The 26,769-nt window shown below is 34.3% G+C and overlaps 1 protein-coding gene across 1 annotated transcript in view; it reads right to left on the bottom strand.

The window, feature by feature from the left end:
* Positions 1 to 26,769, bottom strand: part of LOC5574953 — a 40,267-nt gene that overhangs the window by 6,156 nt on the left and 7,342 nt on the right. Inside the window, exon 2 of the mRNA XM_001655373.2 lies at positions 20,496 to 20,930. Coding sequence (XP_001655423.2) covers positions 20,496 to 20,912 — 417 coding nt within the window. The 5' untranslated portion in view covers positions 20,913 to 20,930. The remainder of the gene's footprint in view (positions 1 to 20,495; positions 20,931 to 26,769) is intronic.

Raw genomic sequence — 26,769 nt, 5'->3', positions numbered from 1 at the left:
CTTTTTTCCATTTGGAGATCCTGGTTTACTAGCTGATTTACTAGAAAGTTGGTGCCTTAGGCAGAAAAGGTCGTAATGTTTTCTGATAGTGTCCCAAATCGCCCAGTAAACGTAAACTCGTATACGATAACGCATAAGAGTACAAAAGTGGAGGCGATACACGTACATGTCCCATCATTTTTTTTTTTATTTATTAATTTATTTATTTATTTATTTATTTATTGTCGTCAATCATGTTTGTAGACCGTTACAGAGAGTTTCTTATGCGCTAGTTACACTTCTACATTCAATTACCTAATTTTTCTTCTTAAGATAATGTGCGGAAGTATTGTTTTAGCTTCGCTTTGGACCAAGTTAAGTCGATTGAAATGTAATGTTTATTATAAGTAGTCATCATTTGGTTCATTGACCCAAATTTTGCATAATTAGTACGGTGATAGTTGATTGCAAATAGTTCTCGATGGCGTAAACGTCTGGATGGTACATAAAAGTTTAATTTAGATAATAATTCTGGGGAATCAACTTTATGGGATACAATATCGTTTATAAATGCAATCATGGCATATTCACGACGCTCTCTTAGTGTTTAAATAATAATCAACATACATCTAGCTTTGTAAGATGGTAATGGAAATTCTGTCCAACCTAATTTGCGAAGAGCATATAATAAAAATTGTTTTTGCACCGACTCTATCCTTTCATCATGTACTGTTGAAAAAGGTGACCAAATTATGCTGCAATATTCAAGTATTGATCTAACATAGGCAATGAACAATGTTTTTATTGTGTATGGATCATTGAAGTTATAAGCGAAGCGTTTAATGAAGCCTAACATATTATTAGCTTTATTTATCATAGTGTTATAGTGATCAATGAAAGTAAGTTTTGAGTCTAAAATTATGCCTAAGTCTCTGATTCTATTACATTTTTCAACATTTTGATTGCCTAAAGTTATTGTTACATTGGGAATGTCTCTTTTCCTGTTAAAAGATATCAGGTTACATTTTTTACATTCAGTTGTAGTAGGCTTTTCTGACACCAGGCTGTATGCATAATGTACGTATATCGCATCCACTTTTGTACTCTTATATCCTATCATATACAATCGTGTGTTTACTGGGCGGTTTGTCTTCAGTCTTTCCCCACACAAAATAAAATGATTTCAATTCTGTTTGAATGTCAGTGATGAAAACGAAACATTAGGCACCCTTGGAAGGAAATGCTACTTGGTACTGACCTGATCAAATTCACCCCAGTGATCAATTTGCCCCCGGATTACGGCATTCGATTTTGGGCAGAGATAGAATGGTTGACGGATAACAATTTTAATTCATAGATTTTTACAGTTAACAAGTTTGCTTGGGTTAGTGGACGTATAGCACCAATTTTGCAGCAGTATCAGTGCAGTGTTAGTTATAACAGTTTTATAAGGTAGCGGAATTTGGGGCAAGTGTGCCATAGGGGCAAGTGTGCCACCCCTGATTTTTGTAAAAACTACAAACTATATTTTTTATTTGAGCTTAACAATATGTTTCCTTATAGTCCATAATACAATGGTCAAAATATGACGCAAATTGCTCTATTTTTCACGTATTTACATCGACTTTTGTGAAAACCATAAAATTTCAGTGATTTTTTATAAGATTTCGTTGTTTCTAAATAGCATGGTGAGAGGTAAATTAATAACGAATTTTTCAAACGTACTGTACATTGTGAAGCTATACAAATGTGTAAGTAATTGTGGCATTTGAACGAAAAAAATATTTAGTTTTACATACAAAATCCATTTTGGTTGAAATCTATACTTTTTGGGGCAAGTGTGCCACCTATTTGGTAAACAAAAATGGTTGGGGTGAAATTCATAAAAATGTAAACATCATCAACAAAATCATGATAATGAACCAAAATGAGGCACCAGTAGTGGTTTTTGAAGTATAGAAAAGGAATAGCGAACATTTTAGCTCCCACAATGATTTTTTTCTCCAAATATTCGATAATAACATGGTTTTAGGCGTTTTAAGAACTATTTTACTTATTTTCATCAATATTTTACCTCTATTTAGTGGTGATCTAGTGTAATATTATACAGATCCTCCAAAATGAAAGAGTAATTCATATATCGCATTGAATGGAGACAAAAAAAAACGATTTTAGTTATTCGAATTGACTAGTAGAGAGTTCCACATGTGATGAACCTTGTTATAAAGCATCCCCTCATGACGGTAAACCTAATTTTTTTTTTAAATTGTCAATTAGGCTCTGCTTTGTTAGCAATATTAACAGGAAATAATGAAAATTTCATTACAAGTAGAATTACATGAATGTTCATTCGATGGCCGTCTTGCCCCATAAGGGTGGCACACTTGCCCCATAGTGTTGAAAACCAGGGTATTTTGGATGATATTTAAGGAGCTCCAAAACTAATACTTTTTGAAACTATTTTCTTTTTAAATGGCACAGTGCTTATGAAAAGATGTGAAACTAACATCGTGAGGCTGAATTGGCGAGTTTTTTAAGATTTAGACAAAGTTAGAGAACAATTTGCTTAAGGTGGCACACTTGCCCCAAATCCCGCTACCCCGGGGCAAGTGGGACCTAAAAAATGGCAGTTCACACAAATCATTCAATATAATTTGCAAAAACAAATATATTTTTCAAATCCAACGGCTTAGTCATTTGTTGATGTTTGCACGAATGAAACGTGATTGTTAAAAATGTTCGTTTCTTGTCACATCATACTGAAGCTTTTCTAAAAAAAATTCTCTATGAAAAGCGTTAAGAAGACTATGAGATGGTCCAAACTCCAGTTCTATGAGTGACTAAATAAGAATTAGATTTAAACACTGGAGCAATTGTAAGGCAAAAATAAAATTCCAGGGCATATTGCTGTCATGTTTTGCAGAGAATTGCTTATTGGATGAAATTACCAACTCTTCGTTAATGGAAAAAAATTAAACTTTTATTTGATTGAACATGAAAAGTATTGATCTTTGCAATTTACTTAAAGTTTCAACAATATTTCTGTTAATTTATTAAATTGCATTTTAAAAAATAATCGTATGAAGAAATGCCTGATTTAACCTTTTTTTAAATGGTAATAAGTGAAGAATCCCTTCTGGTAATATTCAAACGTACGATAGTGATTGAAACTTGTTGATAATTATTTGATTCCTATGTTTGTTTTGATAGGTCCCACTTATCCCGAAAAAAAAAACCGGAGGTAATTAAGAACTATTATATTTACATGTGAACTGAAATCAAAATGTCTATTTAACGTATGCAGCTTTCAATAAAACTCAAATCTTGTGCTTTCTGGTGATAATTCGATTTATTACACTATTATTTCATGTCATGACAACACAAGAATTAGTTGAATTATACAAAAAAAAAGTTTTTCGCTAAATTAACTTTGAATAATAGTGACTTTTTTCGCACAATCAGGCAAATTTAGATAAATTTAAAGATAACATGTAGAGGCAATTTTCAATTTTGTCCATGAAATAATAAATGGCTCCATGTTTTGTCCCATTGATTGGAATTTTTGCCCCACTATGGGCCAAAATTAGTTTCCAAGCACTTATGCAAAATCTAATACATCTCAAAGTATCTTTTTGCATTTCCGTTGCAAATCAGCCTTCTTTTTATCAAGAGATTGGACAACATAACGATGTACTTTTTCTACCGAAAGAAACAGTGGTGGAAAGTGCTATTTTTCAGGAATAATATAAGAATCGAAAAGTAGCACTTTTCAGTATTGTTTTGGGAGCTATCAAAATGACGTTTGATTGCATCCATATGACATTTATTCAATTGCTCTGAATTTCTTAATGACTTAGTCAACTAGGTTCGGATTCTGCATCCGTTTGACGAACCGAATTGAGTCGGATTCGAATCGTAGATTCGTATGTAGAATCAGGAACTGGTTGACTGTGAGGGATTCTTAGTTGAAATAGAACGTAGGAATATGTAAGTTACAAAAACAACAAAAACAGACAAGAGCTTCATGGGGCGATTCGTGTATACATATTTACAGACAAATCAGCACACGCATAACTAATAATATGGCTGAAGACTGTATACGGCGTGTTACCTGATCATTCTTTGAAAATTGAATGAGCAATCGAAGTTTGAAATTTTGTGACAGTCATCCCACAGCCAAACTGATTGAAAAATTACGCATATCTCTACGCATGTGGGTTTTCTTGAAATATGTGAATGTTGTATGCAAATCGTTGCAAAACTTGATTTTTTCGGCACTCTTCGTATTTATCCAATTCACAAAAGCCTCGTTGAATATATATACGACTCTTGCTGAAAAAATCATCATTTTGGCTACAAACGCTCTTACATAAAAATCGAATAAGATTGTTTTTGCCATGAAAATTTGGCCGAAAATTACAATTTCACATCTAAAAACAACTAATAGCCATAGTTTTCTCAAATTTCAATTTAATAATATCCAGCTTTTCACGCTTGCTTGCTATAAACTTTGATTCACCCCCTTCTGACATTTCTTTTTTTTTTCTATCTTTATTAACGAGATTTTTTGCCCTGGGCTAGTTCATCTCGGGACCAACGACTTTACTTCCCTTCCGAAGGAAGTCGACACTGAAATTTTTCAGTGACTATCTCGGGGATGGGATTCGATCCCAGGTCCTCGGCGTGAGAGGCGTGTGTTCTAACCCCTACACCAGGTCCGTCCCCTACTGACATTTCTTGCCTACACTATGAATTTTATAGCTGGGTCGTAGGAACCTTTGCGAGGAATCATTAATTCCATATTGACAAGGTAACATTAAATATTGTGATGTTATTGTTAGCTGGATTTGCGAGAAGTTCGAAAATTATTTCTATTTTTCTATAATTATGTACTAATGATTCTCATATTTAAGGTTTGGTGAAAGCATGTGAGAGGATTTTGGTTCAATTGTGTCTGTACAATGATCGCTGTTTGTATGAATGTTGCGAATATGCTATCGACGAAACTAAGAAAATGGTACCGGAATGATTGTTTTACTTAACGTTTAACTATTTCACACTGTCGAACGAATTTAGTGCCTGTGCCCGTACAATGTTGGTTATACATTGCGTAGTACCAGAGGCGCGTCCACGTTCGGAACCATGGGTAGGACAAATTTTGGCAAATATTTTGTGCACAGTGTAACTAAGAAACATTTTAGCCCGAGAAATTAAAAATTTCCATATTTCCTCCCAGAAATTCCAAATTTCTTTAAGTTTTCTTCGAACAAATCTATTTTTTCTAGGATTTTTTTTAGCATTTCATACAAGTATTACTCCTGCAGTTTAACCAAAGATTTTCAAAAAGGGTCTCTAAAATTTTCCATGCAATCTTCAAAAGTGTTTTTCAAATTTTCACACAAGTTTATACTACAGCAATTTTTCCAATAATTCCTACACAAATTTCTATACAGATTTCACCTGATGTTTTTCGAAATATTTCCTGTAAAATACTGTTACGAATTTCGAATGAATTTTTTTCGTTTGTCTTAGAAAATTGTTATCTAGGAACAGTGCCGTAGCGTGCGGTTGGCCAGGTTGGCACCCGCCAAGGGCGCCAGTCTCCAGGGGGCGCCGAAATGCGTGATGCACTTGTCAAAATTTTGGAAGAAACATATCTAATAAATGTTCCATTTTCAAAGGGTTTTCGTTGACTTTACGATGGCAAATTGAAGATATTCTTGTTGTTTTAACAATATATGCTAATAGCATTTCAGGTTTTTTTTTATTATTTAAAAAATGTTATAAGCGTTAAAAATATGCCTCCACTCCCATGTCTATTGAACTATTTGCTAAGTAAAATTATAATTGTAATAAATTTGAAGGAAAGCTGTAGCTCTTCAGAGAAGTTCGCGATCACATTTTACTGCAGCATAAACTGGATTTCTTATAAAATTTCTAAAACATATACTCAAAGAATCTTGAATCTGATTCTATTCAAATCTTAGAAGGGAATTCTGGGAAAAAAATGTTTGTACATAGGTACTGTTGTTGTAAAATCTTGACACAGTTCTTATATTATCTTCAGCAATATTATTACAAACTATTTGAAAGGACTGCTTCAGAATGCTTAATAGATGCTTCACAGAATTATAAACAGGAGTTTTACACATTCCGTGACATAGGGAAACTAGTTTATTTTTGCAGTGAATGGTTTTTGCATGTAACATTTTGTATGAATTATGAGCCCAGTCGCTTTTAAGAACTTTCCATGATGCAAAGAATAAAGCTGCCGAAATACCATATTCTAGTCACCCTAGTTGGCACACAAAATCTTCGATATATTTATAGATTTCAACATAATACTTGGTGTCATTCTGACAGAATACTGGCCAAACTATTTCTTATGGAATTCTGATTGATATTTTCAAAGAAATTTCTAACGAGTTTCATTCTTTAAGAAGGTGTCCGCCATTTGGCCTAATTCCGTTTGGCCGACTGCCGTTTAGCCGAACGCCATTTGGTTGAATGCCATCTGGCCGAAGGGGTCGTTTGGCCGAAAGCCGTTTGGCCGAATTACGAATAAAAAAATCAAATTGCCTCAACGCTGAATGTGGCCCAATAACTAATTAATTTATTGATTTGTATGATGTGACGGGATGTCATGTTTGTCACTATATCTTTAATTTAATTCCAACTAGTCAAGTGAACATATCTCACATTGGTAGATTATAGGATTATTCATTCGATAATAAACGAAAACCATTTGCATTTTTCATAATGATTCAATAATAAAATCGCTTCAATTACACTCCCATGATATAATACACAATATTCACCTTGAATTCTGCAGTTTTATTTTTGTAATTTTGCCTTGCTTAATTTTTTGAGCAAAATATGCTGATTATCAATATTGATTTCCTGAATTTCTTGAACTTGCAATCGATATTCAGTATTTTGGTATACTGAACACTTCAGGTAATCAAAATATTGTTTAATGGGTTTAGTGTGTATGTTCATAAGTAAAAAAAAACCGAAACTAGTAGCTCCAATTCTCCCACATCAGTCGAAATCTCCTTGCATGTATACACATAGATCCTCTACTTTAACTTGCTCTGGTAATTATTATTTTCAAAATATTCTATATTCACTGCTGTTATTCACATACAATTCACAGTACCGTCGTTGGGGGTGACAATGGGTCAAAAAGGGATACGTACGATTTATTTATGGAATAACTATCGCAAATTAACTCCAATAAACATCAAATTTGGTGTGTATGTACTTTGATGTTACATTAACAAATGTCCCGAAAATTAAAGAAAAATATTTATTCACAGCGGCACCACAAGTGAATGAAAAATGACCCAATCTCACCCCATAGAGGGGGTGACATTGGGTCACTGTAATTGAAAAAACTTGTTTTTGAGAATATGATTGCAAAACCATTCACAGCTGAAAAATATTGATGGAATACGATGCAAACAAGACGAAAAAATATCTAAGATGTTTCACAAGTATGATAAACCCACTTAAAAGAACGATTATACCAAAAAATTGAAAAGCTATGAGAAAAATATGTAAACCCAGAATTTATCGTAGAGTTTACAATAATTTTCTTCTTATTTCCCTAAAATTGTCTTCAAAGTATCATCCCCATTACCATAAAGCCTATTCAGTTTCCCCAAAGGCGTACTGGAACAGCGATTATTTTAAATCTTCGAAAATATTGAAATTTCGGTGCGTCATTCCACGATCGATACATGTTTGGCAAATGTTGACGTCATTATCCCGGTATTTCAGCGATCCAACTCATTTGTACTTCTGTGAGAAGTTTCTGTAATATGAAAACACTGATAAATAATTGAATTAAAAAAAAAAACAATTCATTTGATAAAATTTTACGATGTTGCTGCGCACGAAACACATTTGCTGGTTTGGGAAGTTGTCAAAATGCGTTGCATTGTTATTCAATGCAAGGAATCCTCAAGTAGACTTGTTTAATATTACAGATATGCTGTATTTAAAAAGAATAAACACATCTTAACACTTCAGTCGTCGCGCTGTTGTACTTTGTACAACAGTGGTGAAAAAACCTCGCTAATCGTACACAGCATCAGCGTGGTGGTTCTGACGGTGGCAAACCGCGCGACGACTGAAGGGTTAATGAAAAAAGAGAACACCCGGCACCGTATAATGTCGAAAAAGTGGGCTTGCAATTTCATTTACTATCGTTCTTGCTTGACCCAATCTCACCCCCATTTCTAATGTTTTGGACACCGTACCGAAAAAAATGAAATTTTTGTGGAAAAATCAATTAGATTCCGGAAAATACGTGTGAAGTGCAATGAAAAGACTTCCAACCTTCTACTAATATAACGATAGAGGTTAAAGTTCATGCGTGGTACTTTGCACAGGAGAAATTAAATGTTGTAAATTTTATCTAGTTTCAACATACAAGTTTATTGATATAGTAAACAAAAACTACTATTTCTAAGAATGTATATTGTGATGAATTATGTGTAATAATATGTTTCCTAACATGTGAATTATTAATTTGAGTAATATCAACGTTATTAGCTGAAATATTTCATAAAACATATTTTTCCGTTTTGACCCAATCTCACCCCCTAGACCCATTGTCGCCCCCATCGACGGTATACGATATACTAATGCAAAATATGCTATTTGGCGAAGAATTACGAACTATTAAAGTGCTCTTAGAACACAAAGCTGAAAATGAGGCGTTGTCCAATTTGGTACGTAATGCCAGTAATAGAGAGAAATGGATAAAAATGCCATTTTAAGCATCCAGGTTTTGAATTTTAAGTAGCTGTACGGATTTCGAATCACAGGTGTACGGATTTTGATTCAACCTTTTTCAGGTGTACGGATTTCGATTCAAGGGAAGTCATTTTAATTCCTATTTTTTAATGATTTCTACTCAACTTTTAGATCTTGATGTGATTATTTACATCTAAAAAAATGTTAAGGTAACAGAAACAAGGCTGATCGATTCTCTATACAAACCCACATATTTTAATCATAGGCTTTTATTTGGCTTCGTGCTTAGGTGTACGGATTTCGGTCCCACACGGTACCATCCGGAGATTAGTGCGTTCCCGGTCTCTTTAACCCGGACGAGGGGAAAGACAACCCTGCGTGAGACACGACCCTCTGGTGCAGCCCGGACTACACGGAGTAGAAGCAACGTCTACGTCGACTGGCACAAGGACGAAACCTGAAAATCGAGGTTCCCAGGTTTGCCAGCAACCGTTGCATTCCTTTGAAAATCAGGTGCTAATTATCCCATTCCTAACCCTTTGAAATCCCCATATTAATATTAAATAAAACTAATCGGTGAATTAAAATTGAATTTTAGTGTTAGTTTATAATTATTTTACGAGCAAATCTCTTTCCGCCACCTCTTAAATTGTGCAAATTGAATTAGCGATACAAGTTTGGGAAGTGAGTTCGCCCCAGTAGTGATTCTCCCGGATAGACCCTGAGAGGGCTGAAGTGTAAATAGTTTGTAAAAATTTGCTTATTAATTAGTTTTTTTTTAATTTTGGATTGAAGTTTTTTGAAGTTTTTTCTTAGTGTTAATTTCTTTAGTTTTCTAGTGTAGTTCTTTTCTTCTATTATTCTTATTATTAAAATTTAAATACCAAATGAATTTCTGAGTTAGTAACACATAGTAACTAAAAAGTAACAAAATAGAGATAAGTTTTGACTTTGACTTTGAATAGGGGGCGCTCAAATGATGGTTCGCCAAGGGCGCCATGAGGCAACGCTACGGTTCTGTCTAGGAAATCTTCTAAAACTTCCTCAAAAGCCCAGGAGTTATTTCAGAGATCCTTGTTCATTAGGGGGACTTCAAAACTTACCCATAGTTTTGTCAGAGGTAACTCTAAATTTTTTTGTAGAAATGCCTCATGGATTTAGTTTTCAGAAAAAAAAAATCCTTGGCATTTCCCTGGAGACGTTCCTGGAAGGATTCCTGGAAAACAAAACTACCAAGACTTACTTGAGGAAATCTCTAAGAACTTATGTATCCTAGAGTAACCTCTGATGAAACTATGGCCAGTTTTGAAGTAACTCTTAATGTACAAAGATCTCTGAAATTACTACTGGACTTTTAAGGAAGTTTTAGAAGATTTCCTAGATAATAATTTTCTAACATAATCGAAAAAAATCATTCGAATCTCAGTTCACCGGATTTTCTAAAGAAATATCTCGAAAAACGTCAGAAAAATCTCTATAGAAAGTTGTGAAGGAATAATTGGAGAAATTTCTGTAGTTTAAACTGATGTGAAAACTTAAAAAAAAAACTTTTGAAGATAGCATGGGATTTTTTTAGGAAATTATTTGAAAATATTTGGTAAAATTGCAAAACTAATACTGGTATGAAATGCTAAAAAAAATTCTTAAAAAAAATAGATTTATTCGAAGAACACCTTAAGAAATTTGGGATTTCTGGGAGGAATCGTGGAGGAATTCTTAAAGGAATCCAAATGAACAGCTGGAGGAATTCTTGCATGATTTCTTGAAAGAAACCTTAAGCTATTTTTCTCAAACATTCTGGAATAAACCATTGTGGATTTCCTTGGAACACATTCTGTAGAAACCTTTGGAAGATATCCTAGAGTTACAACTGTACTATACGGTTGGTGAAAAAATATCTCAATTCTAGGATAGTATTGGAAAAAAAATCAAAGTAATAGCCAAGGAAATTACTGGTAATAGGTGCTTTTGAAAAGGGTCCTAAAGGCCTGTCCCAATTTTAGTGCCAAACGCTTAAGTTTAGGCCAAAAACACATGTTTACTCAATTTTTAAAGTATTTAATTTGTTTAAGTCCAAAAAACATTTTTTCTAGATTTTGTCACACTCGTTGGCTTAAACTCAAATTTTGGGTGTATTTTGTTTTCCGTGTCCCTTCCGAAATGTCAGATAGGAACAACCCCAGTGTTAAAACTAAAAGCCCTGTGGTGTTTTTATCGATTAAGCGAACGTCAAACATGATCAAAAGTGTCAAGGTTCATTTATGGACACAATTTTTAAATTAAAGTTTAAATATGATGTAGCCGTTAGTTTAGCGGGAAAAATTGCTAAAATAGTTGCAGTAACATGCTCTTTCGCGTCATTAAATAAAAACAAGATTTAATTAAACATTTTAGGATCCAATTCTCAAGGGTTACGTGGAGCAAATTCTGGAGAAACTCTTCTAAGCATCCGTTGAAAAATCGCTGGCAGAATTTATGGGAGAATTGGTAGAGGAACCTCTAGAAGAAACCTGGAGGAGACCATGAAAGTATTCTAAACAATATCACTATGATAATTCCTGAAGCTTTTCCTCGGGGAATCTCAGTCGAAATTCTTTAAGAGCCTGTTGAAACCGTCATAACATCTGAAGATTTCTTTAAAGCATGTACAATATTTCATCAGGATTCAATGCAAGCAGAATAAAGAAAAAAGAGACTTTAGACCATTTTAGTCGAAATAGATACTTTAGAGACGTTCCATTGAAAATAGAGACTTTTATTGAAATAGAGACCAAGTCTCTAAAACGAGACCTACTACCAGATTTATATCTGAGATTATTCATTGGATCAAATTTTGTTACCATTCATATTTAAAAATATGATTATCTTACACTTAGTTTCTTAGGATTTCCACTATAGATATTTTAAAATGTTCTACAAACGCGCCTGAACTTTTGAAGGTCGTGTTCAAATTATGTCACGCTTTACTAGGCATGATAAACCATGAAAAACCTTATAGTGTCTACCTAGGGGATGCGAATTGAAAATCAACAAGCAGCCAGGCTGTTGTCAACCCAAAATTTTCGTCAAATGATTCGAGTATGCCTAGAAATGTTCGGTAATGATTTCGTCACGCTAAAAAATGTTATACAATTTATTTAACACAAAGATCGTCTACCGTAAAAAAATGTTTTGCTCAGTCATAATTATGCACTAGTCTTTTACAACTTTTCTAAAATGTTGTAACTAACGTACGATCAGAAACTTTCTGATAAATTATATATATTTGGTTTATTGCATGATTTGGATTAATGATGGTTTGTGTGAAGCATTTTAAGAGTGCACTTTGAATGTGGTTTCCTGCGAGACAAGCAAACAAACAATGGTTAGCACTCGTGGAAAAGATTGTGTTCAATTTGAACGACCTAAATCTTCGAGTCCGCACCCCCAGGTGTCTACCTGGGAGGGAGGAACCGATATATGACACAACATTATTTCGAACTGCAAGAAAACTCCAGCTTGCCAACGACATCAAGGCAGACTTGATAAAAATCGCTAGTTTTCATTTTTTGTGTTCCTTTGATCGTTCTGGACAAACATGGAAAAAGGGCCAAAGTTTTCTATGCATTTCATTTTCGTTTTTATTGGAAAAAGTAAAATGATGCGTATTTGAATACTTTATATTCGATTAGAATAAAAGGTGCTTTTGTGACATTACTTTTGAATAAGCATGAATAGCTTTTCAATCGATTTTTTGTCACATTTGATAAAATGTAAAAATATGTTTCAATCAATTACGCGCTTTTATAATGTTTGTCCATTGTTTTAGATCTGGGCTCACAGTGACAGTTTGTGACAGAAGAATCTCGGCTCACCTTGACGTACATAAATTTCGTATCGGTTTCTCCCTCCCAGGTGTCTACCATTCTTCATAAGAATAAATACGTTTGGTAAATAGTTTAATTGATGTTTCAAGCGTTCTGCTGATGTTATTTTTTTGTGTTTGTGAAGTCATGGGTAGGACAATCTTCTGTGTGTCCTACCCACGTCTTTTTGTGCGTAGTACATGTCCTACCTGTCCTACCCACTTCCCGCGCCACTGCGTAGTACATAACCAACATAGACGTAGAAAAATATTCGAACATCAAAGATCATTTGTCTCTTGACTTCTGTTTCTGACGATCTCTGTACACTACATATTAGATCATTTTCCAAAAAGTTTATGTGATTTGTAAACGGGTTTCAAGGTAACATAACTCGATCGAAACTATCTAGACTTCGTTCCGAATAGTTGAGCCAAAAAAGGAGTGTAAAATATTATATGTCGTAATTGAAGCTTCAATTCATTTCTGTTAGCAGTAGTAATTTTTTCCTCTTGTAAAGTGACAGGTCCCTCGGTGCCAGGTGCCTAAAATAGTATAAAAGAAATGAAGCTTCTGCAAATCAATGATAATTTTTAATTTAGTTTATTAGAAATACAAAAAAATGAACTCCAAAACAAATGCAGTGAAAATTATTGACATCTTGATCAACAATTCAAAAACATTGCCTACTAAGAGCTATAAAATGTGTAGGCAAGAAATGTCAAAATCGAATCACTCCTCGCAGTTTTATAGCGAGCGTAAAAAGCTGAATAATATTTGGAGTGCGACTCTTACTCCACCACCATGACATCAATTACTTTATTTTTGAATTGAGCTACAAACATTAAAAACAAACTTTCACCACACTTTACTTTACACAATGGTCCTAAGAATACGAAAATGTTTGTGCCTAAAGCTTAAGTTCGTATTCGTGAAAGTGTCTTAATATTTTTTATTTTTTGAGGTGTTGTACAATGACTTTTGAATGCATTTATATGACTTCTTCAATTCTGGACAAACATTTCAAAAGGGCACATCGGCATTGGTAAACATTGGCTTTGCAAGACGCTGTTGAGCTCAATTCAACTCGATCAAGCTCATCAATACCACTCAGGTAGAGCCAACACCAAACTTTCTGATAGTGGTGTTAATTTGCGTGGGCGGGCTAAAAAGGGCCCAACAGCAACGTTTCTAAAAAAAAAGGCTCAAGACCTCTTGGGCCCCTTTCAAATATTTGTCAAGAATTGTTCTGAATTTCTTAATGACTTAGTCAACTAGGTTCGGATTCTGCATCCGTTTAACGAACCGTATCAGGAACCGTAACCGGAATCAGGAACTGGTTGACTGTGAGGGATTCTGAGTTAAAATAGAACGTTCCTATACGTTCCTATATGTAAGTTACAAAAACTATAAAAACAGACAAGAGCTTCATGGGGCGATTCGTGTAGGTATACATATTTACAGACAAATCTAACTAACTAACTAACTAATAATATGGCTGAAAACTGTATACGGCGTGTTACCTGATCATTCTTTGAAAATTGAATGAGCAATCGAAGTTTGAAAATTTGTGACAGTCATCCCACAGCCTAACTGATTGAAAAATTACGCATATCTCTACCCATGTGGGTTTTCTTGAAATATGTGAATGTTGTATGGAACTCGTTGCAAAACTTGATTTTTTCAGCACTCTTCGTATTTATCCAACTCACAAAAGCCTCGTTGAATAAATATACGACTCTTGCTGAAAAAATCATCATTTTGGCTACAAATGCTCTTACATAAAAATCGAATAAGATTGTTTTTGCCATGAAAATTTGGACGAAACTTACAATTTCACGTCTAAAAACAACTAATAGCCATAGTTTTCTCAAATTTCAATTTAATTATATCCAGCTTTTCACGCTTGCTTGCTATAAACTTTGATTCACCCCCTTCTGACATTTCTTGCCTACACTATGAATTTTATAGCTTGGTCGTAGTAACCTTTGCGAGGAATCATTAATTCCATGTTGACAAGGTAACATTAAATATTGTGATGTTATTGTTAGCTGGATTTGCGAGAAGTTCGAAAATTATATCTATTTTTCTATTATTATGTACTAATGATTCTCATATTTAAGGTTTGGTGAAAGCATGTGAGAGGATTTTGGTTCAATTGTGTCTGTACAATAATTGCTGTTTGTATGAATGTTGCGAATATGCTATCGATGAAACTAAGAGAATGGTACCGGAATGATTGTTTTTCTTAACGTTTAACTATTTCACACTGTCGAACGAATTTAGTGCCTGTGCAGTGTACAACAGAGAATGTGAAACATTTTTACTAAATTTAACAACCTTCGGTGCATCCGTGACTATTTCTTTTTTTGTGCTCTAAATTTTACTTTGATGCGTTCATTGAGACGTATCATGAGCCAGTAAAAGAGCCCTCTATACCTTCCTGCATCCTGCCATGAACAGTCCTTCAGTAAGTCCCTAACCGTACAATGTTGGTTAAACATTGCGTAGCACATAGCCAACATAGACGTAGAAAATATATTCGAACATCAAAGATCATTTTTCTCTTGCATACATTAGACTTCTTATTCTGACAATCTCCGTACACTGCACATTGGATCATTGGCTAAACATCATTTTCTAAAATGTTTATGTGATTTATATACGGTTTTTAAGGTAACATAACTCGATCGAAACTATCTAGACTTCGTTCCGAATAGTTGAGCCAAAAAAGGAGTGCAAAATATTATATGTCGTAATTGAAGCTTCAATTCATTTCTGTTAGCAGTAGTAATTTTTTCCTCTTGTATAGTGACAGGTCCCTCGGTGCCAGGTGCCTAAAATAGTATAAAAGAAATGAAACTTCTGCAAATCAATGATAATTTTTAATTTAGTTTATTGGAAATACAAAAAAATGAACTCCAAAACAAATGCAGTGAAAATTATTGACATCTTGATCAACAATTTAAAAGCATTGCCTACTAAGAGCTACAAAATGTGTATGCAAGAAATGTCAAAATCGAATCACCCCTCGCAGTTAGCGAGCGTAAAAAGCTGAATAATATTTGGAGTGAGACTCTCACTGTGAAAGTACCCTGCTTGATTGAAATTCGAACCACCATGACATCAATTACTTTATTTTTGAATTGAGCTTCAAATATTAAAAACAAACTCTTACCACACTTTACTTTACACAATGGTATATTCGTGAAAGTGTCTCCATATTTTTGATTTTTTCAATGATATCGAATTGAGGTGTAGTACAATATTCTACGTCTAGAAGTATTGTAACAATCAATTTGAAATAACTGCTGATGATTCGAATTTCGAATCCTTTTGATTCGCGAGCTGTGTAAAGATTCCTCCATAAACCCTCTGAAAATTCCTAAGGAAACTCTTAAGAGAATAACTTTACGAATTTCCCATTGGAAGAATTCTCAAGAGACTCATTCAAAAAATTCATCCATAAATTCTTCCACGAATTCTTACAGAAATTTCTAATGGAAATTTCCTAAAGAAATCACTGGAGGCATTCCTATTGATTCTTTTTAGAAGAGATTGCTAGGAGAATTTATGGTGAAGTTTCTAGCACAATCCTCAAAGCAATGTCCGAAGAAATTTCAAGAAGATTTCCCAAAACAATTCTTGTAGGAGTTTCTCAAAAAAGTTGAGAGAAATTTCCATAAGAATTGCTGGAAGAATCCTCGATGAAATTTCCGGAGGAATCCCCATAGAAAACGCAAGAAGAATTCCAGTTGAGAGCCTCAGGAGAAATTCAGTAGAAACTCCATAAAGAATTTCTAGAGGAACTCTTAGAGGAACCTCTAGAGGAACATCCGGAGAACTCTTGGAAGAACTGCTGAAGGTACTTCCGGGGGGAACTTCTGTAGGAAATGAGTATTTCCTGGAGGAACTGCTAGAGAAACTCCCGGAGGAACTCTTAGAACAACATCCTTAAGAACTTCTAGCGAATCTTCCGGATGTATCCCAGAATAAACTCTCGGAGGTTCCAGGAGAAAGTTTTGGAGGCTTTTCCGAAGAAAATCCATAAGGCATGGCTGAAGGAGTTTTCCTATTTTTTTATAAGGGAAATGAAAACGAATCATAAATACTATTAATTAGTTGATTTTTTTAGTCTGCTGATAATCAGTTTAAGCTTTGAATATATTTTTTATTCGTTCATTTTCCCTTACGAGAGAGGATTTGGAAACAAAATGTTTAATTTATTATGTTGTCATCGAGTTCAATAACAGTGGGACAAAAGCTTTTAAAACAGGCCTGCCCAACCTTTAACTTATTTTTTACTTCAAATGAAAGTTATAAGAAGCGATTGTACCCCGTTTGGCATAAGGTTGTTTGCATAAAACCGTTTGACATAAAGTCGTTTGGCAGAATATCCGTTTGGCATAACGATTGACGTAGAATGAATATCGGCATTTTCGAAGCTTTTACCGCGATCACCAAATCGGTGGTGGCCCAAATCAAGAATTTTTGATAGGTTTTCAACAAGCGTGGCGTTCGTTCAAAGATTTTCCAAGCTATCAATGTCAAAAATTGTTGTGTCATTAGAGAGCATGACTAAATAAAACTCGTGACAAGTCTGGTGGAAGATCTTTTCGAAATAAAAAATATTCTCTGCATCGCAGAACATAGAGTATGTTTGAGCTTGTTGTGATATACATACAGTTGTGTTCAGAATAATAGTAGTGAAAGCCAATTTTCATACAAAATGCTCAACTTTGGCATGCTGTAACTTTGTTTCCATATGAGCAATCGGCATGAAATTTTGGCAGTGAACTACAAATATGCTCAATTTCATTATCACAAAATATGAAAATTTTCACACTACCGGCTAAAAAGTTAAGCACCAGGTGAAATCGCTCAAAATAATAGTAGTTTTAATAATTTAAATAGCTGCTGTATTTTGAGTTTTAGAATTTTTCTTTACACATCGTTTCAACCATTTCCACCCAAGCTCTCAATGTATAGACAATACAATTTTTTACTAAATTGTTGCTGAACATAAATTTACAAAAGAAAAACTACTATTATTTTGAGTGATTTCACCTGGTGCTTAACTTTTTAGCCGGTAAAGTGAAAATTTACAAATTTTGTGATAATGAATTTGAGCATATTTGTAGTTCACTGCCAAAATTTCATGCCGATTGCTCATATAAAAACAAAGTTACAGCGTGCCAAAGTTGAGCATTTTGTATGAAAATCGGCTTTCACTACTATTATTCTGAACACAACTGTAGGTATTTGAAAATAGTAAATTGGCAAAAAAGTTCACAGTTGAAGCTCATAGAATATTTCGCGGCAGATCAAGCCCTGTCCTAGTATGTACGTAACACTTGATGAAAATTACTTGGTAAAAGAAGTGAAAATTTGTTTGCAAAATATTTAAAGCTCTTATCCAAAGATCTACTATTGCAGCACAATTTGAAAACAGCCTATATACGAGCGCAGATTATTTATCGTTTAAAATGTTTAAGACTCTAACACAAAAAATATTCTCACAGCATAACTCAAATGAACAACACTTTTTTTAAAGAAAATATTTATGGAAAAACTTTTGAACGTTTCAATATAAATTTTAATTTTGGAAATACACATCAAAACACCGTCTTTTATCGAAAAAACGGAAAATTTGTGATTGAAATAATACTTTTTCCAGCATTTTTTTCTCGTGATCACGTGCTTGCAAAAAAATATGTTGAATAATGGCAGGTTCTTAAGTAATTATCATTCTAACAGCAGGTCTTGCAAGAATTGATAAAACAGCAAAATATAAAAATGGTTAACATTTAGCTTTACTACATTATAGAATTTAAAACAGTATGAATATAAAGAAAAGCCTATTTTTTATAAAAGGCAAAATTAGTTATTAAACTAGTAGAAGATTGGACGCCAAAATATTATTGCATAGAACGAAAAGACATCAAAAATTGCGTTCAGAATCATCGAAATGATTGTGCTACTATTCCCCAAATGCCATTTCCCTGAATGAATCGTTGCCCCGAAAAGTGGTGCAGTTTAAGTAGGTGCTATAATAGTCTTCAGTGGCTGGATAGTGAACGAGAAAGAACGATAATCAATCACAAGAATGCGGTATTCTGTCATTCTCTGCTATACACATGTTGGAAAAATTGCTAAGGATGGTAAAACTCGAAAGAACTGCCACTTAAATAAAGAAAGGTGCATATTAGATGGCCAGTTCGTTCACCACCCTGAAATGTATAAAGTTACACATATCATGAGTGCCAAAAACTTTTTGAGGAAGTGGGCTTTCCAGGGAAACGGGATATTCTGGGAAGTGGAGTTCGGTGAAATGACATTCGGGAAAAAGTAGCAAAATCCATCGAAGTAACTGCAGTGATCGATTTCTCTTTTCGCTGATAACTTGAGAAGATCAATGTTATCGATTGTCACCCTTTTATCAGTTGGAAACCAAAAAAATAACTAAAAAATATAGCTTATGTAAAAAAGAAGGTGAATTTAAATTTTAAATCAACTGTTTTTATACCTTTGATTATGGTTACATCATATTGAGAAAAAACATAGAGTGTTAAATGAAGGGTAAATTTGTGCTAAATATATCAAAATCTTCAGTGCAAAAAAATATTCCAATAGCGAAACTCAAAAGAAGAATTAATATTTCAAATAACGGTAATTTCTGGATGAATAATAAAATACTATTGGCAATAACTTTCCTTATATGCTATAGTTTATTCAAGAATGATTGTTGAATAAAGTGTCATTTTGTATCAATTAACTCTTGTTGCCTGATGTCATAAGAAAGATTCATTAGAAACGTAAATTATGCCAAACGGCTTTATGTCAAACGACTTCATGCCAAATAACCTACCATCATGAGGAGCAGTTAAAATGTATCTTATATCTTAGGACCGGACTGACTTTTGCCTTAGTTTGCATTTAGTAAAATACTTTATACAGATTCAAACTTTTCTAATCGATAAGTTAGATATACTATCAAGCATTCGTTTGAGGTAAAAATTTCTAATATGGGACTATTTTTGAAAACGCACCAACCATTTATGTCGAAAAAAAAGCGCCGAAGAGGTTGGGCAGGCCTGTTTCAATCTAATGAAGTTTTTCAAATTCCTTGTTTCTAATATTCGCACTTGTCAAATGATAGAAAGTGTTTTTATGTGAAGCACCTGAGACATCGACATATTTATAATAATTGTTATACACATGAAGTTTAAATTCTGCTGTAAATAAAGCGAATAAATTTCCATACAAGCTGGAAAACTTGCATGCAAGTTGACTAAAACAGTCAACAGTTAATATCTCAAAAACTAAACGTACTTTGATATTTTGAAGTCGGCAATAAACCGTTCAATTTCATATTTTCGTTGTTTAACGAATTTTCTGAAGGATATCTTGTCAAAATTTAATATGAAATCAAATTTTGATCGCTTCGAAAATTCTTGAAAGATTATGCTTCCTTTCAATGTTTTACATAAATCTGTGAAACCACTTTTTTAAATTAATTTAAATTATTGAGGGTCTCTCGACAGAAATATTCGAAAAAATCTTGGTTTTTGACGGAGGTGCTAAAACAATCTATTCAAAATTGTTTGTAGTTGCTCTCACATTTGTCAGCAAACATGGCCGATAAGTTGCGTTGAAGGAATCAAATTGAAAAAAAAAATGATAAATTGAATGAAAATCATAAAAACCTACGCAAACTTAAGTAGATTTGCAATGTCTACTAGAGTTTCTGTATGAATATGCACCTATTTTATATTTCAAATTTCAGTATACTTAGTACCTTAGTAAACCGTTAGTTATTTTATTGAGAAATTGAAGATATTGCTAAGGTACCAATGAGGAATGTTGGCTGGAGGAAGTTTAATTCATTTCACAGTGTATTATATTACTTACCCTCTCCAGCGGAGTCAACGTGGCATTCGGGAAAGTTTGAGCATTTCCCGGCAGAAGACGCGAAAACAGAATCCTATGTTTGGTAAAGTGGAACCCAATGGGGCTGAACGGCAGCACTCCGGGAATGTTCTGCACCCCGGGAGCCCTCACAATGCCGTCCTGACGGAACCTGTGCAGCATAGAAACGGACAGCTGGCGCATGTCCTGATTAAACTCGGGAGCGTCCTCCACCTTCCGGATCAGCTCAATCAGCATGTTCATCGTCATCGGAAGTCGATTGTCGCGTTCGAAGATGTCCGGATTCTGGTAGCACTCCAGCAGGGAAGGAGCCACCCGGGTTTGAACATTTTCCTGTCCGTGGTTGGGGACCAACACTCCAAACAGGATGGCAGAGAGTAACACAAGCGTCGATCGCATGATGTCTCACGATTTAACCTGTAACAAATCGGAAGTGAGTAACTCGGGTTAGTTGTCGAGTTCGAGGAAAAGGTTCTTCATTTCCGAGAAATCGTGACTATGGTCGGCGATAATCATTCCCCCTCATGCGCAATGTGTACAAAAGAAGTCTCAGTTTATTATTAGCCAAGGGTATTGCATAAAGTTGTGTGTACGAAGCGAACGAGTTTGTGGTCTTGGTCTAGTGTCGTTACGATTTGATAAGATAACACATTAGGTGCGGGTAAGAAATCGACGGAAAGAGATTCTAAACCCGATGGAACCAAAATTGTTTTGCCATGAAGTTGGAATCCGCTATGAGGTCATGAATTTCTGTGAAATGCAAGGGTGTATTTGAATCACATGAAGTACAGTTATCAATTGTTTATTAGACTGATGCAAATTTTGAAGTTTTTGCTCTTCTATGCTTAAACGATGTCAATTATGATGAAAATCATTCTGTCAGAATTTGAAATGATTTAAAAAAAAATAGTTGTGAGCACGCCATTTGAAATTTATATGGAAATTACTATGGAAAAGGCAAACCTTTTGCGTTCAGCCCTCTAGCTCCTCGTCATAAAAATCCATGGCAAAGTGAATAAACTCTTCTTAAGTGAAATCTTCTTAGTTACAAATTTGCCAAAGACCACATTTTGATACGACGTAAAGATAATTTGTTATTATTGATTTCAAAGTCTAAATCATGCTGAGATGATCATTTTGTACACGGTTCTCCCATGACCGTTATTATCAGAAAAAATCTCCTTCAAATCTGTGCTCACCAGTCGTTTTCTATAGCTTAGTTGCATGTCTGGGCAAAATTTAAAAAAATCGTAGGGCCCGTTTTGAAGTTACGCCCTCTTGATTGTATAAGTCTAGTAATTCTAAGGAAATCTGGAAAATTCAAACGGATTTTCATTGGCCTTGATTATCAGAGGATATATACCATCAAAATTTGGTTTGTTTAGTTATTTGTAACCTCTTGGTGAAGTTTTCAATGAGAAAATAGAAAAAAATTGGAGTAACGCCCTTTTTTAGGCGTAACAATTGAAAATACTAATTTCAAATAGAATAATTAGGCATTCTAAAACCGTTAAGCATACTCAAATGTTTTCAACGACACGATGCACTCACATGCCACAAAAGTCTTTCACTATTTTCCTTAGGCTCAAGTGCTGTAAGGCATTACGGAGCTAATTTCATCATGTAACCAAATAAGTTCATGTAGCACAATCTTCGTTAAAAAAAAATTACATATAAATCTTCAGTTTGCGTTATTCATATTTAATATGTCTTTTTAAATTAAAATTAATTTAAATTAAACCCCTTAACTTTGAATTCCATTACCCGGAATACCTGAAAACCATTACCGCGAGTTCCAGTTTCTAGAATGGCTTTATTTCGAATTCCATTATCACGGGACATTGTCATTCAAGGTAGGGCAAACGCTCCCTTAGTGGAGGTAGCTCCAATAGTGGAGGTAGTGTGTTTTGGCATGTTTCGCGCTAATAAATGATTATGTGATATTTTTGTATTATGTACGATGCGAAAATGATACAAGTAATCGAATAATATTCATGAAATTTAACCATAAAACTATTTAAAACAATTATTCTGCTTAATTTTTTTGCTCCTTTGTACCTATAGTGGTGCATCAGTACCCATAGTGGAGGGTCCCATAAGAAATCAATGGTTTGCGCCACTAAAGGAACCATCTTTAAAATATACCTCCACTAAAGGAACAGTGTTCCTATTATTGGTGCAAGGCTTTTTGCAGGGAAATTTCAAATGAATCGTGATTTTTATACATTTGAATGATAGAAGGATTTGAGATCTATCGAATGATACGTTAAAATCATATATTTCATGATCTTAACACCGTGTTTTAGCAGTTTTCCCTTAGGTGCACCACTAATGGTACACTTGCCCTAATAATATATTCGGGACAATAGCATTTAGCGTAACAGTGCGTTCAGTGTGACACTTGGGTCTATGAAATTCGGGGTTTAGAATCATCTCAAGAGAGTTTAGATACTTAAGGAAGACAGTTAACATTGAGCTCTGCAGGTGTTAAAATCAATGCAGGTGTAAAAATCAATGAAACCAAATAATAGCGCATGTTTCTAAAGTCTTTTATGTGTATTTTAAGTACTGAGGCTTTTTTTCACGAGTTAGCGTGAGAATGAGTTAATTAATTTATACAATTCTTTCACTATGGTACTTATCCAGGGCTCTTATGTGTCTGTGTGATCGAAAAAAAGGGAAACCCAAAGGAAAAACGGTAGATTTGTGCAAAATCGAAATGTAGCGATGCATGCTACAAATGAGCATGAGCATGAGCATGAGCATGATTGATCGCCCGCAGTTGCTTCTCCGAATGCAGGTCAATTTGGGAATAGGAGGGAAATGGTGACGTGTTACTTGCTTTACAGAAGCCGAGGAGTCCTCTGCACTTCCACAAGAAAACACTGAGAGTTTGGATATGGGAAAGGATTCGTTTTGGTAAACGATAAATATATAATTCGAAATGAATACGTGAGCATATACACGAATGACCGACACTGATAGTGCGGTTACTACGCAAACCGGACACGATACTGATTTCGTTGCTCGCTCGACAGTAGCATACAACAGATTCAACGTATCAAACTCTACTGACGCGTTTGTTTTTTGTTTTTCATCGGCACACTTCGTTTTTTCTTCCGCGCAACGCAAACCGGACATAATGGATCCGGATTCCGTCGCTCGTCCACAAGGAGCATGCAACAGATTCAACGGATCCAACACTACTCTGTAGTAATGCATGCTACAAATGACCACAAAAGTATTGACAGTGGTCTAGAGATCTATACTATGGTCAATAGTCCCACCAACTCAGCGATTGAAGTTTAAGTTCTATGGCAGTACAAAGTTAGCTGGAATAATCGAAGGAATTTTGAATAATAATAATAATGTCACAAATGGCTCCGTAATGCCTTATAGCGCTCGAGCCATTGAAAAAATAATCAGTTGTGACAGACTAGCGATAAGAAAGTTTAATGTGTCATTAAAATTTTTGGAACATGCTTATCGGCATTAGAATGCCTAATTAATCTAAGGTACCGTTGGGCAAGTGGCTAATGGAAATCGTATAGGTGAGATTGTTTACATCATAACGACTTAAAATTAAAATAAATGAGGTCGTGTATTTTTTAGCTTGACTCCCATGCAAACGGTATGCAGAAATTGATTTTTATGTAAAATAGTAGTAAAAAATACAGAGAAAGTTTCTGGAAAATGTATCTATAGTTTTCACTTGCCCCTGTACTGCACAACAGAGAATGTGAAATATTTTTATTAAATTAAACAGCCTTGGGTGTATCCGTAACTATTCCTGAATGTCTTTTTTTTTTCAAACTCTTGTGCTCTAAATTTTGCGTGGATGCGTTCTTTGAAACGTATCATGAGCCAGCAAAAGACCCCTCTATAGCTTCCTGCATCATATCATGGACAGTTAAGTAACAAACAGAAATAATATGTTAAAGTTATACCATGTAGGTTATTTATACATTGCGTAATACATAACCAACATAGACGTTGAAATATTTTCGATCATTATTGATCATTTTGCTCTTCCATACTGTATATATCTCATTCTGATGATCTCTGACCAAAATGGCTCCATGTTTTCAAGCGTAGCATAATGCTCACTATATAGGAGAAAATCAACGCGAATCGATGAGTTCGTTTGTATAGAAATACCAATACATTATAGAGCGCACTGTTCATTGGCTGGATACCTTTTTTTCCAAAAAGGTTACGTAATTTATGTACGGTTTTTAAAGAAACATAACTCGACTGGAACTATTTAGACTTAATTCCAACAAGTTTAGCCAAAAATGGAGTGCAAAATAATATATTTCGTATTTGATATTATATTTAGTTGAATAAAGCTTTAATTCCTTTTGATCAGCAGTGGTAAGTTTTTCCTCTTGTAGAGTGAAAGAACCCTCGGTGCCGGGTGCCTAAAGTGGTATAAAAGGAATGAAAATACTTGAAATCAATGATTCATGTTTAATTTAGTTTATTCGAAATACTAAATTGTCTACTAAAATCATGCTATTAAATGTATAGGCAAGAAATGTCAAAATCATATCATCCCTCGCAGTTTTATAGCCATCGTAAAAAGCTGGATAGCCTGCAGAAATGCATTAGCAAATTATGAACATTGGTATGAGTAGACAAACTTCGAATCCACAGACAAACAGACTTCACACTCTCACCACCTTTTTAACGGTCGATATAAAATATGGTAAGTGGCACTCGCATCGTTTTTGTTCGCGTTTGACGTTTACACACTACCGCCATCTGTTGATCCGTTGGCCAAACACACGTACTTGTCCTCGTGACTATGATTTTGATCGAGCGTTGTTCTAAGTTTGTCTGTGTTCAACCTTTGAGCGCTACTTTCTCAATGCCTACTTTTTTCATAAAGGAAAATTATGCCAAAGTTAAACATAATATGAATAAAATATCAAGCTCTCCACGCAAAACCACAGCCACAATTTTGCAACTCTACGCTAGTGAATATTGTGCCACCAGCACTAAATTGAAGTTCGGAAGTCCAGACTTCCGACTTCCGAAGTTTTTTGACAATTTAATTCGGCAGATACGTAACGATCAGTATAAACATTTTTTGGGTAGCGGCATCGAAAGGTAAACAAAAGGATAAGGTACAGTGGGGGAAGTGTATCAGTGGGGTAAGTGGATCATTTGTCTATATTGAGCATAAATACTTGAATATGTTGAATGTTTTCGCAGCATTGCTTCGTTTTAGATTATGTTCTTAAGGACTGTTCATTTTATAAAGTGGACACTTTGGACATGCAATATCTTTTTAATTTATCAATGAAATCGAAATCGGTTTTCTGTACATCGTTCGACTAATATTGTACAATATTGTGGTAATAAAAAAGTTACCAAAATAATATGATTTCACACTAATAAGGCACAACGTTTAGAACGGTCGATTTTTGGAGGTTATCAAAATCAAGGATTATTAAAAATCGGCAGGAAAATTCGACAATTTATATTTTTTATTTTCAAAAAATGGTTGTACTTAGAAAGCATCATCAATTAGAAGCTTGCTAATAAATATCAAGTTATTTTTGGAGAAGCAATTTTGCAGATATCATAAAATCATTTTTTCTCAATTTTTTTTAAAGAAAAATATCTTAAATTTAAATGGAACTGATATGAGTAGAATTTTAAGGTTTAAAGTACGTCCAGACGGAAGTAATAATATAGTATTTATAATAAAAATAACTTACGCCTTCATAGAGTTGCTGATTTAGTCCCCACGTCATATTTAAGGCACAATAGAAAAACAAATAATTTATTTTCAGAAGACCACTCAAAGCACAATGACAATCATCAAGATTGGGAACACTGCTTGAATTAAATCAAATTTATTTTGCATGTATTATTTTCAAAATGTGAGACTACCTATCAAAATATTTTGAAAAAAACGCTTACAGTTTGCTCTAGATCGATAAACATGCGTATATAATTTTAAAAGTGTGGGATTTTTCAATAAAACGACCATAAACAGTAAATTTGGTACCCAAGAATGCGGTTAAAACTCAAGATTTTGCTTTTTTTTCATACATATATAGTTTCTTTAGTAATCTAAACCAGTTTTGAACACGCTTATTACTTTACTTTTTTGCTGGTAGTAAAAAGATGGTGTATCAGCAAATTTGACCATAAGGAATAGATCACTAAAGTGACTCAGCGTCAGGAACTGATGGAATATTATTGATGTTTTTAAAAGCTCTACCTTAAGTTGAATAGTAAAGGA

This window comes from Aedes aegypti, chromosome 3 (assembly GCF_002204515.2).
Source record: "Aedes aegypti strain LVP_AGWG chromosome 3, AaegL5.0 Primary Assembly, whole genome shotgun sequence".
NCBI classification, from domain to species: domain Eukaryota; kingdom Metazoa; phylum Arthropoda; class Insecta; order Diptera; family Culicidae; genus Aedes; species Aedes aegypti.
The sequence above is the reverse complement of the archived record's forward strand: the minus strand, read 5'-3'. Positions and strand labels throughout refer to the sequence as shown.